The sequence below is a fragment of the Notolepis coatsorum genome (genome assembly GCF_963971535.1).
Source record: "Notolepis coatsorum genome assembly, chromosome: 1".
NCBI classification, from domain to species: domain Eukaryota; kingdom Metazoa; phylum Chordata; class Actinopteri; order Aulopiformes; family Paralepididae; genus Notolepis; species Notolepis coatsorum.
The window spans coordinates 124,821,866-124,839,949 of NC_140165.1; the positions used below are offsets into that span (position 1 = coordinate 124,821,866).

General features: G+C 44.5%; 1 protein-coding gene across 1 annotated transcript in view; it reads right to left on the reverse strand.

Moving 5' to 3' along the window:
- Window positions 1-18,084, reverse strand: part of LOC311248985 (uncharacterized protein) — a gene marked incomplete at its 5' end in the record, with an annotated part of 83,268 nt that overhangs the window by 33,933 nt on the left and 31,251 nt on the right. Inside the window, 3 exons of the mRNA XM_084338229.1 lie at window positions 7,114-7,325; window positions 9,049-9,138; window positions 9,320-9,489. Of these exons, the coding sequence (XP_084194355.1) occupies window positions 7,114-7,325; window positions 9,049-9,138; window positions 9,320-9,489 (472 nt within the window). The remainder of the gene's footprint in view (window positions 1-7,113; window positions 7,326-9,048; window positions 9,139-9,319; window positions 9,490-18,084) is intronic.

Here is an 18,084-nt window from a genome sequence, read left to right on the forward strand (position 1 = left end):
TTCCCGCATACTTTTGTAGCCTGTTTACGGTGTGTTTTAACTGGGTTTTCGGCTGAAATGCATATGAAATCTGGCACACCTTTGAACGCCGTTATAACAGAGTGCTGAGAATGAACGCACGTTTGAACGCCGGTATACAGCGCTGATAATGAACGCGTTCTCAATAACGTTTATTTAGCGGATAATCAGTACGTTCAGTTCACGTTCTCCCAAAATACGAACGCGTTCATGAACGATCGTTCATTGACCGCGTTCAGGTACATCACTGCCGGACACAATGGAAGTATGGATATATTCGTAACGAATAATTAAATGGCATTCTTTGTAGCACCTCCCTCTGCTTCTAAACACGGAGACGGAGGTAACTATTTTTTTTTTGTTTTTTGTTTTTTTTACCTACTTTTTCTGTGGATGGTTTTGTGAATAAATCTCCATTATGCTTCAATTACTGTGTGTTTATTGTATAGCAATAAGGTTGGGTGAATTCGGCCATAAAAGCATTAAATCACTTGAAGTCGTGTGTTATACTCATTAGATCACGCCTAGGGGGGTCTAACGACCCTCCGCTGCGCGTCGGGCCTAACAACCACCCCTAGGCGTGATCTAATGAGTATAACACACTCCTGCGCATGATGTAATGCTTAACTACATCACCCCTGAGTGGAACATGGAAAGCCAAACTTTCCCCCACTGTACCGAAAACCCGTACCGAACCGTGACTTCAAAACCGAGGTACGTACCGAACCGTGACTTCAAAACCGAGGTACGTACCGTACCGTGGTTTTTGTGTACCGTTACACCCCTAGATGTAATGCATACAAACACCTGTACATAGCTCGTCATGACCGTATTGTGGACATTGTGTCTGATGTAGGTTTGCACGGTATACCGGTATTAGTAGTGTTTGAAATTATACTATACTGCGTTTGGGGAAAAACGGTACTTTTTTTATTTATTCATTTATGCATGCGAATGCCTTCCTATTGGAGCACAGCGCTGCTGTCAGTGGTGACGTTGCGCTAGTTTACCGGAAGAGAGCTCTGATGTAGAGAGATTGAGGTTTCTATTCTTGCGAACAGCACCGCGGACACCCTCCAATGCTCGCACAAGGAACCGTAGTCACGAGAGCTAGCATCAACGTAACGCAAGCCACCACAACCATCGACAATCGCAGCGAGGATCCCCATTGATTAACGCCAGCGAGCCAGCTTTAACTAGAACTATAGTTCGCTAGCTATAGCTATATAAGCTAACGTTAGCCGAGTTGATTCTATGCTAAATGTGCTAGCTAGCCAACGTCAATAAAGATCCCCACTGCAACTGCCAATGGCATGGCATGACAACTAACGTAACGCCAATGCTACAGTAGCTCCTATCAGTACTGTAGTCATGCCATTGATACCAACATTCGTTGGATGAGCTATCAGTACGTTCAGTTCCTTATTTAGCCCCTTCGTGACTGCGATGCAACCAAGGGCCGCATCACAGTCACGAAAGGGGCCAAGTTCCCCATACGAGCACCAGAAAACGTCCACAACGCCACCCACAAGAACAGAACATAAATTGAAAAGCCTAATAATAAGCTATACATAGCTAAACTGCCGTGCTGAAAGCTAGTAAACACAGCATCCCCTGTCAGAAATGAATTGATGCACACTGCATCTCTATAGCTTAGTCACAAACGTGATTTATACAGAGACATTTGACAATTGCCCATTTAATGGTTCATACATACTGTATAAAGACAACGGAAATCTATTTTATTTTTGTTAAACAGCCTAGTTCTAGATTATGATAGGCTATATATAATCAGTCACTCATCAAAATGTTTTCTAGGTTATTACATCTCAAACTAATTAGGCCCTCTGCTATGACAAATGTATAATAATAATACAACCATACTTTCATTTGGCTCACAGAGTGACTCCCCCCACTCAGAAGCAACCTAACCTCCCAGGTTTTTTTGAGCAGCACATTACACAAATTAGTCCAAAGATGATAAAAGGCTCAACAGGGCAGTCTCAGAGTTCATCTGTGTGGACCAAGTTCCAATATATATACAGTTGAGAAAGCTGGGTTCAGAAACCTTGTACAGCAACTGTTTTGAGTGCAAAAAAAAAGTATCGAAAAGTATCGAAATTAATATTGGTATAGTATCGAAACTAAAATGTTGGTATTGTGACAACCCTAGTCTGATGCGGTACAAAACAACAGTGTTTCCCCTACCATTGCGAGCCGCCCCGCTAACGGGACCCCCCGCCCCCCCTGAAAAAATAATAATAATAAAAAAAGTATAATTCTTTTTTACTTTATTTATTATTTTTTTTTTTTATATTAACGTTTGCTTTAATCACAGTAACGTTGGCGAGCTAGCTACATTATACATCAATCGGTTTTCATATAATCAATCTTCACTAAGACTTTAAAACGGTGGTGCGGCACGGTCTACGGAGACGCAGACAAAAACCTACCAAATCCATACCAACGAACTGGATAGTTGATATAAGTTGATATATGAACTGGATAGTTGATATAAGTTGATATATGAACTGGATAGTTGATATAAGTTGATATATGAACTGGATAGTTGATATAAGCCATTCTCCCTTTCTGTGTGTGTGTGCACACGTGCCCGTCCCAACTCTGGTCTTTGGAAAGTTTGATAGTATTTACTGATGATGGCCAGATAATGTTGATATTTAAACTTAAAAAATAATTATACAGAGAGAAGCTTCAGCAAGTGCAAAACACTGCGGACCGACAATAGGGAATCCCTCACTGAGGGAAACACAAAGGCCTATCCATCATGTATCACAATGGTGATGTCAGCCAGAGATGGGGAGAAGCATGAACCTTTAAAGGACATCTCTTTAAAATAAATTAAATTTTACAGTTTTTTTCTTGATTTCTTTTAAACAAATGTTTATTTTGTATTATTTAACTATTTAATTATTACTTAATAGTTGAACTGCATTTAATTGACCTCATAACCTAACTGGCACTGAACATTGAACTACACTGGCACTGTTTGCAGATGCACTGTTATTAAAGTTAGTTAAAAACATAATTTTGTATTGGTTTTTTTGGTTAAATCCAAAAGGAAAAAAATATTAAATCAGAGAAATCCTAAAACAGGAAAATTAAAAACAGAGAAATCCGAACACACCAGTTGAGAGAGTGAACAGTTTCAAGTACCTCGGAGCCCACATATCCGAGGACTTGACATGGACCACACACATTGACAGTGTTGTGAAGAAGGCACGACAACGCCTCTACTTCCTCAGGCGCCTAAGGAAGTTCCAAGTCAGTCAGAAGATCCTTAGGAACTTCTACTCATGTACAATAGAGAGCATCCTGACCGGCAACATCACCTCCTGGTTTGGGAATAGCACTGCACAAGACCGTAGCAGACTACAAAGAGTGACACGTTCAGCCGAACGCACAATTAGAGGGGGGCTTCCCACCCTCCAGAACATTTACAACAAGCGGTGCAAGGGGAAGGCTAAGAGAATTATTAAGGACTCGAGCCACCCGAACAACTGCCTCTTTGAACTGCTGCCGTCAGGCAAGCGATACCGGAGTCTTATGGCGAGCACAGAAAGACTCAGAAGGAGCTTCTATCCCCAGGCCATCAGGCTGCTAAACGAACAATAATCGCTAAACGAACAATAATCACTATGCAACAACCATCAAATGCACACAGCACACACACCCACACGCACACACTCACTCAAACAAACAACACACTGCAGCACCCACTCTCCACACTTTAGATCACACAAACACACTTACACTTTATATTTATTGATAAAGGATTTGCACTACAACTCGTACACCTACTGTGAATTGTACCTAAACTGCACCTCGTCCATTTATGCCTTGCACTATATAGCATTGTATATTAGTACACTGCACAGTATTGTATATTGTATGGTAACTACGTCTACGAACATTGTACATATGTCTAAACTGAACACTGTGACCTCTTTTTTTACTTCTAATTTTTACTATGTTTTTATTTCACACTTATCTTGTCATGCACAGTCTCTGGAGCGCAACAGTAAGAAGCATTTTGTACAAAAGTATTCTGTACTTCTGTATGACAACTATTAAAGAAACTTGAAACTTGAAACAGGAAAATTCATATCCGAAAACAGGAAAAGATAAAAACGGATTTCATAGGGCCCTAGTTAAGGTGAGTTAATAAATTCACTCTGAAAATCTGCTCTGCTCTGATAAACTGACTCTTTGGTCAGAGCGTCCAGTGTGCACTCAGAATTTCCGAACAACTTGAGTGCGCTCGCTCTGACACTGGTTGTAAATAGTTATGAGTGTTGTATGTGCCTCCCTCAGTGTTTCCCATTAATTACCTAGACTGATACATTGCCAATAGGGATGTATCAGTAGTATTCGCAGTGGTAGTAGTCGTAATAGTAATCCACTATATTTTTTTCTTTTCTAAAAAATAAACCAGTTCAACACAGGTAACCACTTTTGCTTAATTTCTTTGATGGCTCAAATGTCTGCTCTAGTCTAGTCGATTTTGTGTTTTGAGCACAAAGTTCATCATAGATCTGGCCTCTTTATTTTGCTCTGTGCACCAGATTGATGCATTTAACTTTAAAATGTACAAAAAAAAACAATTCCGGGGGAGCATGCCCCCGGACCCCCCTAGAGGGTCCGAGGTTCACCCACCACAGTCTCACAAAATCCTGTGGGAAACACTGTCCCTGTATTGTAAATAGTTCATATGTGTGTTGTCACTACTGTATGTATAATTGTAAATAAGTTAATTTATGTGTTGTAAATAAATATTGTATTTATTTACCTAATTTATGTGCAATCGTTTAATTTCAGCTCAGTGTAGAGAAATGCGCCGATACTAACAACCGCCTCACTGCGCGCGTCTATGACGACACTGTTGACACCAGGTATCCGTGACACGCGCGCCCCATGACAACACTAGTAGTACAAGCATACTAGAGTGCTACCAGAATGATGTCTTTGCTAACATCCCAAATACACCTGATGTTGTTTTTGTTGACACCAGCCACAAGGAGGTGCTGGTCATAGAAGTAGGCTGTGCCTTTGATCTGTACATGGACCAGGCTTTTCCGGGACAAGTATATAAAATACCAACCATTGCTCGATGTGATAACCAGCCTTGGGTAGAAGTGTGGATATAGTGTACTTATATTCGGAAGTCTTGGCCATGTATATAGATGCACCATGAATTGCTGCAATGTCTAAAAGAAAAGCCAAACAAATTGCCAAATATTGCTCCGTCTCTGCTATTATTGGCAGCTTAGCCGCGTGGAGAAGGAGGTGCTATGTGTCCCTTAAAGGGGAACTATCTTATAAATGGCCTTTTTCAGTGTTTAGCATTGTTTCCTAGCTATGTGGACTTATATTAATATGATCTATGTCTCTAATTCTCATATTGGCGCATTCTTCCAATTCTCCTCTCACAATATTCACCCTCACTGAACTGAGTCATCTGAACATGTGCTGATCTGTGATGTCAGATCCCTCACAGTCAGAGAGACTCAGCTGCATGTTGAGACTCACACACACTCCACACAGTTACCACCGTGGTTGGAGCCCAGGCTCAAAACGGCTTAAGATCTTGAGGTAGAAAAATGCTGTTTTTGAGGACTTGATTAGAAATACAAAACAATAAATAAAAAAAATATATAATTACAGAGGTGTTCCATAAACTCACAGGAATTGTGTAAAAGTGCCCAAATAGTGAAAGAAATAGTAAAATAGTTCCCCTTTAAGTGTTCAGTGCTGCTTGGCCCCGATATATTTGATTCCCTGTTTATGTAATATAATTTGTGGAACCAAATAAAGTATTCAAATGTGTGTCTGTTGTCCACTTGTTTTCAGCCATACCAATTGTTTTGGAAATATACTTTTGGATATATGTACAATAGAGAGCATCCTGACTGGCAACATCACCTCCTGGTTTGGGAATAGCACTGCACAAGACCGAAGCAGACTACAAAGAGTGACACGTTCAGCCGAACGCACAATTGGAGGGGGGCTCCCCACCCTCCAGAACATTTACAACAAGCGTTGCAGGGGCAAGGCTAAGAGAATCATTAAAGACTCCAGTCACCCGAACAACTGCCTCTTTGAACTGCTGCGGTCAGGCAAGCGATACCGGAGTCTCAAGGCGAGCACAGAAAGACTCAGAAGAAGCTTCTATCCCCAGGCCATCAGGCTGCTAAACGAACAATGAACACTACACAACAACAACCATCAAACGCACATGGCACACACATCCACACGCACACACTCACTTTAAACAAACACACTGTAGCACCCACTCCACACACTTTATAGCACACACCCACTTTAAACAAACACACTATGTAGCACCCACTCCCCACACTTTATATTTATTGATGAAGGATTGCACTACAACTCGTACACCTTACTGTAAATTGTACCTAAATTGTACCTCATCCCATTTCTGCTTTGCACTATATAGTACTGTACATTAGTACACTGCATAGTATTGTATATTATATGGTAACTCAGTTACGTCTATTCTGCATCGAACATTGTACATATGTCTATACTGAACACTGTGACCTCATTTTCTACGTCTAAATTACATGCTATACTATGTTATTTGATACTATCTTATCTAGCACAGTCTCTGGAGCGTAACAGTCAGAAGCATTTTGTATGAAAGTATTCTGTACTTCTGTATGACAACTATTAAAGAAACTTGAAACTTGGATATTGCTACTACAGAAAAACGTTTTTCTACAACTCAAGTTCAGACCTATGTTACTCTATTTCATTAGCACTAAAAGTGAAATTTTAATTGTATCAGAAACCTCAGAATGTTATCTTTCAAAAGAGACCAGGCTCATGCATGTGCTATAAGTATAAAGTATGTATAGTATTTTGGTTTGCAAAAAGAGTATGCAGTCCTCAAGTTCAAGTAAAGAAAATGGCCACTTTTGGGGGCACCAGTTAAGAGGTTAAGGAATTCCAGGCCTTGACTTTATTTTATATATATATATAAAGCAGTTTCAGCACTTCAAGGACCTTGTGCGACCCCGGTGTATATCTGTGTGTATCTCCTGGAGGAGCTACCTGTCAGCAGTCCTTCTCTTGCCGTGCTGGTGGGTCTCCAGCTCCAGGCTGGTCCTTCTCTCCCCGTGCTGGTGGGTCTCCAGCTCCAGGCTGGGCGAGCTGGCGTCGGCGTCCAGGAGAAGCAGCTCATGTTGGGCCAGGTACTGGGCAGGGGTCTGCTTGGCCAGCCGGGCGCGGTGGTGCAGCTCCCTCTGCAGCAGGGGCAGGTTCATCTGGAGCAGGGGGTCAGTCAGGGGGTCAGACAGGGGGTCAGTCAGGGGGTCAGACAGGTCTTAACCGTCTCACTGCGACACTACAGATGGTTAACCCTTTCACTGCGATAATACAGAAGGTTAACCCTTTCACTGCCACACTACAGAAGGTTAACCCTTTCACTGTGACAATACAGAAGGTTAACCCTTTCACTGCCACACTACAGAAAGTGAACCCTTTCACTGCCACACTACAGAAAGTTAACCCTTTCACTGCCACACTACCAAAGTCTGTAGTGTGGTAGTGAAAAGTTAACCTTCTGTAGTGTGGTAGTGAAAGGTTAACCTTCTGTAGTGGGGTAGTGAAAGGTTAACCTTCTGTAGTGTGGTAGTGAAAGGTTAACCTTCTGTAGTGTGGTAGTGAAAGGTTAACCTTCTGTAGTGTGGTAGTGAAAGGGTTAACCGTCTGTAGTGTGGTAGTGAAAAGGTTAACCGTCTGTAGTGTGGTAGTGAAAGGTTAACCTTCTGTAGTGTGGTAGTGAAAGGGTTAACCGTCTGTAGTGTGGTAGTGAAAAGGTTAACCGTCTGTAGTGTGGTAGTGAAAGGGTTAACCGTCTGTAGTGTGGTAGTGAAAGGTTAACCGTCTGTAGTGTGGTAGTGAAAGGGTCAACCTTCTGTAGTGTGGTAGTGAAAGGTTAACCTTCTGTAGTGTGGTAGTGAAAGGTTAACCTTCTGTAGTGTGGTAGTGAAAGGTTAACCTTCTGCAGTGTGATAGTGAAAGGGTTAACCTTCTGTAGTGTGGTAGTGAAAGGGTTAACCGTCTGTAGTGTGGTAGTGAAAGGTTAACCTTCTGTAGTGTGGTAGTGAAAGGGTTAACCTTGTGTAGTGTGGTAGTGAAAGGTTAACCTTCTGTAGTGTGGTAGTGAAAGGGTTAACCTTCTGTAGTGTGGTAGTGAAAGGTTAACCTTCTGTAGTGTGGTAGTGAAAGGTTAACCTTCTGTAGTGTGGTAGTGAAAGGGTTAACCTTCTGTAGTGTGGTAGTGAAAGGTTAACCTTCTGTAGTGTGGTAGTGAGAAGGGTTAACCTTCTGTAGTGTGGTAGTGAAAGGTTAACCTTCTGTAGTGTGGTAGTGAAAGGGTTAACCTTATGTAGTGTGGTAGTGAAAGGTCTCTCTCTCTCTCACACTCTCTCACACCCTCTCTCTCTCTCTCTCATCTCTCTCTCTCTCATCTCTCTCTCACACTCTCTCCCCCCCCTCTCTCACACTCTCTCTCTCTCTCTCTCACACTCTCTCTCTCTCATCTCTCACACTCTCTCTCTCACACTCTCTCTCTCTCTCTCTCATCTCTCTCACACTCTCTCCCCCCCCTCTCTCTCTCTCTCCCCTCTCTCTCTCTCTCTCATCTCTCTCACTCTCTCCCCCCCCTCTCTCACACTCTCTCTCTCTCTCTCTCTCACACTCTCTCTCTCTCTCTCTCTCACACTCTCTCTCTCTCTCATCTCTCTCACACTCTCTCCCCCCCTCTCTCTCTCTCTCTCTCACACTCTCTCTCTCTCACACTCTCTCTCTCTCACACTCTCTCTCTCTCTCTCATCTCTCTCTCACTCTCTCCCCCCCCTCACACTCTCTCTCTCACACTCTCTCTCTCTCTCTCATCTCTCTCACTCTCCCCCCCCCCCCCCTCTCTCTCTCTCTCTCTCATCTCTCTCTCACACTCTCTCTCTCTCTCTCTCTCTCTCTCACCTTGAGGAATGGGATGACAAAGGGCCTCAGAGGGAAGTTGGTTTCCTGCAGCAGCTCCGCGTGGAACTCCTCGATGCTCAGAGTGGACTTCTGTCCAACACAGTCGACACGAGGGAATGAAGTTCTTGTCAAGTCATTAAGGAATAATACCACTGATCTTCAACCACTACCATGAATAAAGGTGTTGATTACAAGGCTTCCTGCAGGGATGCAGCCGTTATAATATAAAGTTCCCCGTGACGCCCAACGAGACGACGAGAGCAACACTCACCATCAGCGCCGACACCAGGCGGTGCACTCGCTCTCCGATCTCGGGCGAGATGTCGTTGCCAAACTGCCGCAGTGTGGTGAGAAAGTGCTTCAGTTTGCAGAGCTGCCGGGCGCCGGAGGCCGGGGGGGGGAGCTGCTGGCCGGACGGTGAGGTCAGCGAGGACATGGCTGCTGAGGGGGGGGGGCGGGGGTCAGATGGAGGTCAGCAACGTAGGAGAGAGGCTGCTCCCATTGGACACTGCAGACGGAGAAGAGATGTGTCACCATCTTCAGCAGACTTGGGTCAAATAGCATTTACTTTTTTTAAAGTTTGCCTTCACCTCCTCCGAGTAGCTTTACCGTGTCAGGAGTCAGGACAGAGTCGTGACCCGTCTCAGATCAACTCATCCTAATGTGAGTTCAGCAGAGTGTGTCCAGCTCGGGGCCGAGGCCCCGGACCAATCACGTGCATTACTGCAATGACTTCACGCACCTCAGCCAAGTGATCGAGTGCAGTGCGTGGAAGAGAACCAGATGTTTGGATGTTAGGGAGAGCGAGAGATTTAAGTCGGAGAAATGAAAGCAGGAGAAGAGAAGACAGAAGGCTCAGGCTCAACAATAATAAAATAGACAGAAAACCAAGGATGATTGGATCAATACTGGTCTTTATTCTCCCTGCAGTGCCATTCTGCCTCATACAGTACGTTCTGAGACGGTGTCAAGTGTACAAAGCAGCAATGTGACGCAACAATATGAAACAAACAGAACCAGAGGTCAGAGGTCAGAGGTGACAGAAAATGCAGTCTACTTTTCCTTTACTTGAAATGAGAAACTCATTGCGATACTTGTGTTTATGATTAGGCTACTTATTTGCGGTGTACTCATTGTCGTATGTGGCAAACCCCACCCATCTGGTACTCCAAGCGGGATAAAACAAACACTAAAAAGGTATTTGAGAACACTATTTGACCAAGGCCCGGTACTCACTGGTCCTGATGAGGTGGGGGTGTGGCCACACAGCCTGTTGAAGGCTGCTCACTGGTCCTGATGAGGTGGGGGTGTGGCCACACAGCCTGTTGAAGGCTGCTCACTGGTCCTGATGAGGTGGGGGTGTGGCCACACAGCCTGTTGAAGGCTGCTCACTGGTCCTGATGAGGTGGGGGTGTGGCCACACAGCCTGTTGAAGGCTGCTCACTGGTCCTGATGAGGTGGGGGTGTGGCCACACAGCCTGTTGAAGGCTGCTCACTGGTCCTGATGAGGTGGGGGTGTGGCCACACAGCCTGTTGAAGGCTGCTCACTGGTCCTGATGAGGTGGGGGTGTGGCCACACAGCCTGTTGAAGGCTGCTCACTGGTCCTGATGAGGTGGGGGTGTGGCCACACAGCCTGTTGAAGGCTGCTCACTGGTCCTAATGAGGTGGGGGTGTGGCCACACAGCCTGTTGAAGGCTGCTCACTGGTCCTGATGAGGTGGGGGTGTGGCCACACAGCCTGTTGAAGGCTGCTCACTGGTCCTGATGAGGTGGGGGTGTGGCCACACAGCCTGTTGAAGGCTGCTCACTGGTCCTGATGAGGTGGGGGTGTGGCCACACAGCCTGTTGAAGGCTGCTCACTGGTCCTGATGAGGTGGGGGTGTGGCCACACAGCCTGTTGAAGGCTGCTCACTGGTCCTGATGAGGTGGGGGTGTGGCCACACAGCCTGTTGAAGGCTGCTCACTGGTCCTGATGAGGTGGGGGTGTGGCCACACAGCCTGTTGAAGGCTGCTCACTGCAACGTATACGAGTTTGACAGAAGGCGGCAAGTGTTTCTGTATGCGTGTGTGTGTGTGTGTGTGTCCAATAACAAGTCTAACCGTCTATTGTCTAAGCCCCTTTTCCACTGCATGGTACCTACTCTACTCTACTCTACTCTACTCTACTCTACTCGCTTTAGGTACCTGTTACTTCGTTCCTTTTCCACTGCAGGTACTAAGTAGTAAGTACTCCGTTTGTCTCCGTGTGGGGAGGCAGGGCCGCTGGTGATCAGCATGAGAGCTCCAGCATAGCTATGTCCGTGAGCTTGATAGCCCCTTTCGTGACTGTGATGCACCGAGTGAATCCACAGTCACTTGCTCCTCAATAGGAAACCAACCTAGATTTACCCTGAAGGACTGGTTCTAACCGAACCGTTATATCACAGAGAAATGTCAAAGGTGCTCACAGTTGCACGAGGGTTTCGAACAGAGATACGGGATGGTTTGAAAGCTCGGCGTTGCTAATAAACATTTTAAATATTTTTTATATACTGCTCAAAACGGCATTATTTCCGGCGTTGGCTGCCTGGTGTGATCACAGCGCATGCGCATCATGCACACAGGCGCGCTTCTCTTCCCAGCGACGCGCCTCGCGTTTTATGAGCTCTGGGCGGCAGCGTTTTTGGCGGAGCGCTCCCAGCTCATAAAGTTGAAACGAGTTCAACTTTTGGAAAAGCAGCGCGCTCATCAATGTAACTCATCGAGGAAGGGGCGGAGCCGCGGCTGGCGCGAGCCTCAGAAAAACGCTCAGAGCTTTTTTTTTTCTTTTTTCAAAGCAGTCTGCCTTGAAAAAAAGGCTTTGAGTGGACACATAGCCTAACGTGAGAAATAGCTATACAGGCCAACACTTCTGACAGCCGCTGTCTTTCCCTCTTTTTATCTGAAGAAAAAAGGGAAAAAAGGCAACAGACGTCCCTCTCACAGAACGGTGTTTACCAGACACAGCGGCATCGGCAGTAAGCCCCGTTGTACGTGGGCTGCAGCCGACTCGAGCTCGGAGATATTCTCATAATGAAACACCAAACTCGCATCCCTCGTGCCGGGTGTTTTCGTCTTGAAAAACGGGGCCAGCACGGCGGCAGAGGGTATCCGTTTTCCAGTATCCGTTTTCCAGAGACCCGGGGAATCGAACCGCAGACTCGGAATCACGGTCCCAGGAAAACAAAGCTACGACCTCTCTGAGGAGGAGCACTGTGTTATCGTGGGGCATCAAACTAGAACCCCCTCCACGCCGCTATGAGGGGCAACGAAGGGATTCTAGCCTGGAGCCGACCTTACGCAAGCTGCACAGTTGTCCCCTCACAACTGACACACCCGAGGCTCGCGTCGCAAAAACACCACCCGCCCAGGGAGACGTCAGCTCTCACACAGCCGACCGACTCCCGAGGCACAGTATCCAGCTGCAGAGCCGGAGACAACGCCGGCGAGGATTGCTCAGCCCCAATGCGCCCCAATGCGAAGCGCCGGTGGAGGTCAGAATGATCATCATCTTCTAGACTCTCCGGTGGTGAAGACATTATCGCTTTATTTTCTCGAAAAATAGTGAGAGAGAAAACAAAGATACAATGTCAACGCAGCTCCTCTTCTCGCGCATCCCTCACAAACTACTTTGGCACTAAACTTAAAGTGGTGTATACAGACACTTTCGGTGGTGAAAGTAGGGAAGGAGCTGATGGTGTGGCCACGACTAGGGATGCACAGATATGAAAATTGGCCACCGATACCGATTGTTCAACTAACACAATCGGCCGATACCGATATTTGTGGCAAAAAATAAGTATTTGTAATTTTTTTTAATATATATATTTTTTTCTTTTTTTTGTAATTTCTTTTTTTAATGAAACTACTGTATATTTGTATGTGTATGTTTGTATTTGTAGGCCTCTTTACTTACTTAAAAAAAGGAAACATCAAGAAATATGTTTATGGTATTAATTCCACCATGCCATGTAGCACTATCCCTCTCCCAGTATCGTCTGGCGGCCTGCAGATGGATACTATTCTCTCAACCAGCGCTCTCAACCAATGCAATAGAACCATTTTGATTGACAGTCGATTCGGCCAATTACGTCACACCGCTAGCACCCACCTCCACCAATCGGCAAGCGTTTATTCATTTTCTACTTCCGGGCATGCCGCCATTGATCTGCTTGCGAGAACCACAACAAGCTAATACGATAGCTGCCCGCCGACCAGCGCTCCACAAGATGACCAAACGAGACACAATGATTTTACTGCAACAAATGTTATAATAAAACAAAGCCTTTCTATACATTTGTCTGGTTGAAAACTTTATTAACAGATTGCAGAATGGGTAGTTGGGTACGGAATGAGCAACGGAATGGAACTGAGCTATGAACGGAGTAATGCCTTGCTTACTTGCTATCTTCGGGTAAATAATATGCTGATGTTATTGAACGTGTAACACTAACTATATAACGTTAATGCCACAAAACTAATGTTTGTGTCATTTTAACAGCAGATACTTTCTTAAATGCCATCTTCCTGAGAGAGCGGTGTTGACGGGGAGCTGTGATGGGTTCGCTTGGTGGTGTTATTAGCATTGAACAGCTAACCGAAAGCTAGCGTTAACTAACGTTAAAGGTTTAGCCATAACGTTACCTTGGCTAAAGTTGGGGCTATTCATAATCCAGCAATGGCTGCAGACCTGCAAGCAAAGTACAGCAAGTTGGCAAAGGAGTATTCCAACGTCAATCACATTTTCACCAGTAACGTTAGTCTTCCATCTGCCGGTAGCTCATGTTAGCTAACCTAGCTCATGTTAACGTAGTCACTGAGCGACCACCTCGCGTACACAATTAATGACATGTTGCGGACAGCCATATCGGTGACAATGTTTAGCTTTTAGTGCCAAATGATAAGAGTCTGAAGCGGAGTCTCAAAAGAGAATGTTGAATATTTAGTAGTAACTTTGATGCAGTAGCTTGTGTGTGTGTGTGTGTGGGGGACTGGGGGCGGCGCCGTTGTGCAGGACGCGACTGAATTTATCGGCTACTGCCATCGGCACATTTGAGCTTATCGGCCGATAGGCCGATTGCAGTCAACAAGGCACCGATACCGATACCCGACCGATACATCGGTGCACCCCTAGCCACGACCCGCTTATATAGGAACGTGTGGCCAGGCGGAGGTGAATAGGGGTGTGTACATGAATGAATGAATGAATGAAAACTTTATTTAACAGATTGCAGAATGGGTACAATACAGTACGGCTCAATACAAACAATTGTTAAGGGGATGCAGACCTGAGAAAGACGTTTGTCTTGTTTACATCAGGGTCCCCCATTTTCAATTCATATAGACATTTATGACATACACAACATACATGACATTTATGGCATAGGGACATATAGGTATTTAGTACTGATACATTTGTGACATAAACGGTATTCAAATATACAGTACTGTTACCCCTAGATACTGACAGAGTATATACATATGATGGGGAGGGGACTGTACATTTGGAGGGGGTGGGTGGGTGGAAGAGAAATATACATACGGCGGGGAGGGAATATATACATGCGGTGGGGAGGAGACTGTCTATTAGGAGGTGGTGGGGGTTTTGGGCATTTACGGTGGCCAGTTTCGAATTGCAGCCTCCCGTAGGTGCTCTTTAAGAGCGGTTTTGAATGTGGGTAGTGATTCACATTCCTTTACAGCTTTGGGTAGGGCGTTCCACATTGATGTGGCATAATTGCGAAACGTGTTTAGTCCCTTGTTTGAGCCGAATCTGGGTTTAACATGATTTGTTGAGCTTCCTCTGGTGTAGTGGTCGTGGTATTCACTGACCTTTGGGAAGTATTTTGACATGTACATGGGTACCTTGGTCGTGTAGTGTATCTTGTAGACCAGGCCCATTGCAAGTTGCTGTACTCTGTAGTCTACTCTAAGCCATCCTAGGTTGGCAAAGTGGGCAGGGGTGAGGTGGGTTCTAGGAGTCAGGTCAAGCAGTAGTCTGACCAGTTTGTGAACGTTTTTCAGTATTAGAATGGATTAAAGGGATAGTTCCAATAGAGCAGAGCGTAACGCTATGAATGAATGAATGAATGAAAACTTTATTTAACAGATTGCAGAATGGGTACAATACAGTACGGCTCAATACACACAATTGTTAAAGGGATGCAGACCAGAGAAAGACGTTCGTCTATACGATCTATAACTCACTTTGACCTCCCCCGTCTGTTCTGTTCTGTTTATAGCTACAACCACGGTGTAAAGGCGAACATCCAGAAATGGACTAGAACGTTTTGGAATTGTAATGACGTTGTTTTAACCCATTTTGATTTACAAACCTGTCTTGTGTGTCTTCGTCTCATTATCCAGAACGCCAGGCCGTTTGAAGCTCATTCATAGTAACTCTTATATAGTTATTTCAGATACTTTCTCTTCGACAGCTGCAGTCAGTACCTCGTTAACGTTGTGTATCACTATTTAGACACTGTAGCTCCGAGAAACATGTTGTAGTTTGCTCTTCTTCCCTTTCTTTCTTCTGCTTCTGAGTTTCTTCTTCTCGTTGTTGTATTTGAACGGCGGTTAGAATATAACTTAAAGATGCAATGGCGCCACCTGCTGCTGCGGAGTGTGAACCACAGCATCTGTATTCTACATCATGAGGCTGGAATATTGTCAATCAAGTGCTTTAACCCTTTCACTACCACACTACAGGTTAGCCTTTCACTACCACACTACAGAAGGTTAACCCTTTCACTACCACACTACAGAAGGTTAACCTTTCACTACCACACTACAGAAGGTTAACCCTTTCACTACCACACTACAGAAGGTTAACCTTTCACTACCACACTACAGTGTACAGTTTCTACGTCAAATATATACACTCTTTTTCTGGACACTTTTTGTATCACAAACAGTACTGTATTTGCAAATCTGGTATGTCATAAATGTATAGATGTAGCAGTACTGTCTATCTGTATGTCGTGTGTGTCATATGATGAATTGAAAATGGGGGACCCTGATGTAAACAAGACGAAAGTCTTTCAGCCACCCGAACAACTGCCTCTTTGAACTGCTGCGGTCAGGCAAGCGATACCGGAGTCTTAAGGCGAGCACAGAAAGACTCAGAAGGAGCTTCTATCCCCAGGCCATCAGGCTGCTCAACGAACAATAAACATTATGCAGCAACCATCAAATGAACACAGCACACACATCCACACGCACACACTCACTTTAAACGGGCAACTCACTGCAGCACCCACTTTACACACTTTAGAACACCTAAACACCTTAAGATAAATTGGCCGAAGTCGGCTTTCCTTCCACTTAACACCCCTGCAAAAAAAGATACAACCCTCCCAGGAGAGATACCGATGGTAAAACATTTCAGATGCTTGGGAGTGGAAATATTCCCCACCATAAGACAAACGGTGAAGCACAACTACACAAAAATCCAAAACAAAATCAAAGACGACCTTGATAGATGGGCAAAACTTAAAAACACAGTACAAGCACGGATATCAATAGTTAAGATGGATGTACTACCTAGAATCAACTTCTTCAGTTCAATGCTACCGTTACCCCCTCCAGAGGGTTACTGGAAAAGATTACACTCCTCCACATACAAATTTATTTGGAATAACAAACCACCACGTATAAAAAGATCCACCGCACAGAGAAATAAAGCAGATGGTGGCATGGCATTTCCAGATTTTTTCCTATATTTTAAGGCGTACACATTAAGTCCATTGACAACATGGTTTGACCCCCAAGCATTAGTATCCTGGAGAAAATTAGAAGAAAACATAGTAGCCCCACATAGACTGAAGGACATAGCATACACTAAACTACCAATCAAGCACTGTGAACGAAAATTTGGCCCCATAATTACTCATGCGATCCGGATATGGCGTGAATCACAAAAAAAAAATCCTAACCCACAAAAATGGCACAATCATACTCCCTTATTCAATAACAATGCACTCTTAATTGGAAAACAACCTATAAGATTCCCTATATGGGAAGAGCAAGGCATACACTCATTAGGGGATGTTTTTAACAAACAGGGTTTTTGTAGTGATAAAGAAATACGCAAAAAAATGTATCTCACCAAGTCCACATGGCTTTTTTACAAACAGTTACAGCTATGTTTGAAGTCTCACGGTGTTCCATTAGACAGACCAATTGAACACCACAGATACCACAAATTCTTCTACGAAAGAGAGACATCGAGAGGTTTTGTTTCAGAATTTTATCATCAATTACTAACGTCCTCGTATGAAACCCTCCAACTAGACTCTGTCTGGAGGAGGGATATACCAGACCTGGAAAATGACTTTGATTGGCAAGGAGCCTGGGCAAATGTCCGACTTACATCAAGGAACCCGGATCATCAACAAATCAATCTTAACTATATTCACAGGACATACTTGACTCCTATAAGACTGTGCCGAATGGGGCTTAAACAAGACTCCAAATGCTCCCAATGTACAAATGGGGACGAAGGGACATTTATGCACATGTATTGGGACTGCTCACCAGTTAAGGCATTCTGGAAAGATGTGACCCAACAAATATCAAAACTCGTATCTTGGAATATACCTGTACACCCCTCGGTATTACTATTGAATGATGTTTTTGAGTTTGCAGTGAATCCACAGCTAAAGAGATTGGTTTTATCGGGTATCACAGTAGCTAAAAAGCTGATCGCATCACGCTGGTTTCAACCGGAAAAAATTCGCTGTAAAGTTTGGGTTCTTACATATCTCGATGTAATTTACCAAGAAATATCTACAGCAAGAATTCTGGGTCTCAATGAATCCAAAATGTCAATGTGGTTAGAAGTGGTGGAGAGAATAAAAGCTAGAAAAGCTAGCTTATAATGGTAGTGTCTGGTTAGGTGCGAGGGATAGTGGAGGTACTTCTCAAGGTGGGGTCCGGGAGGGGGGGGTTCGAGCTGGAGCATATGTGTGTAGGTTTTTTAGATAACAGGTATTAGGGGTATATCTTATATAAGACAAC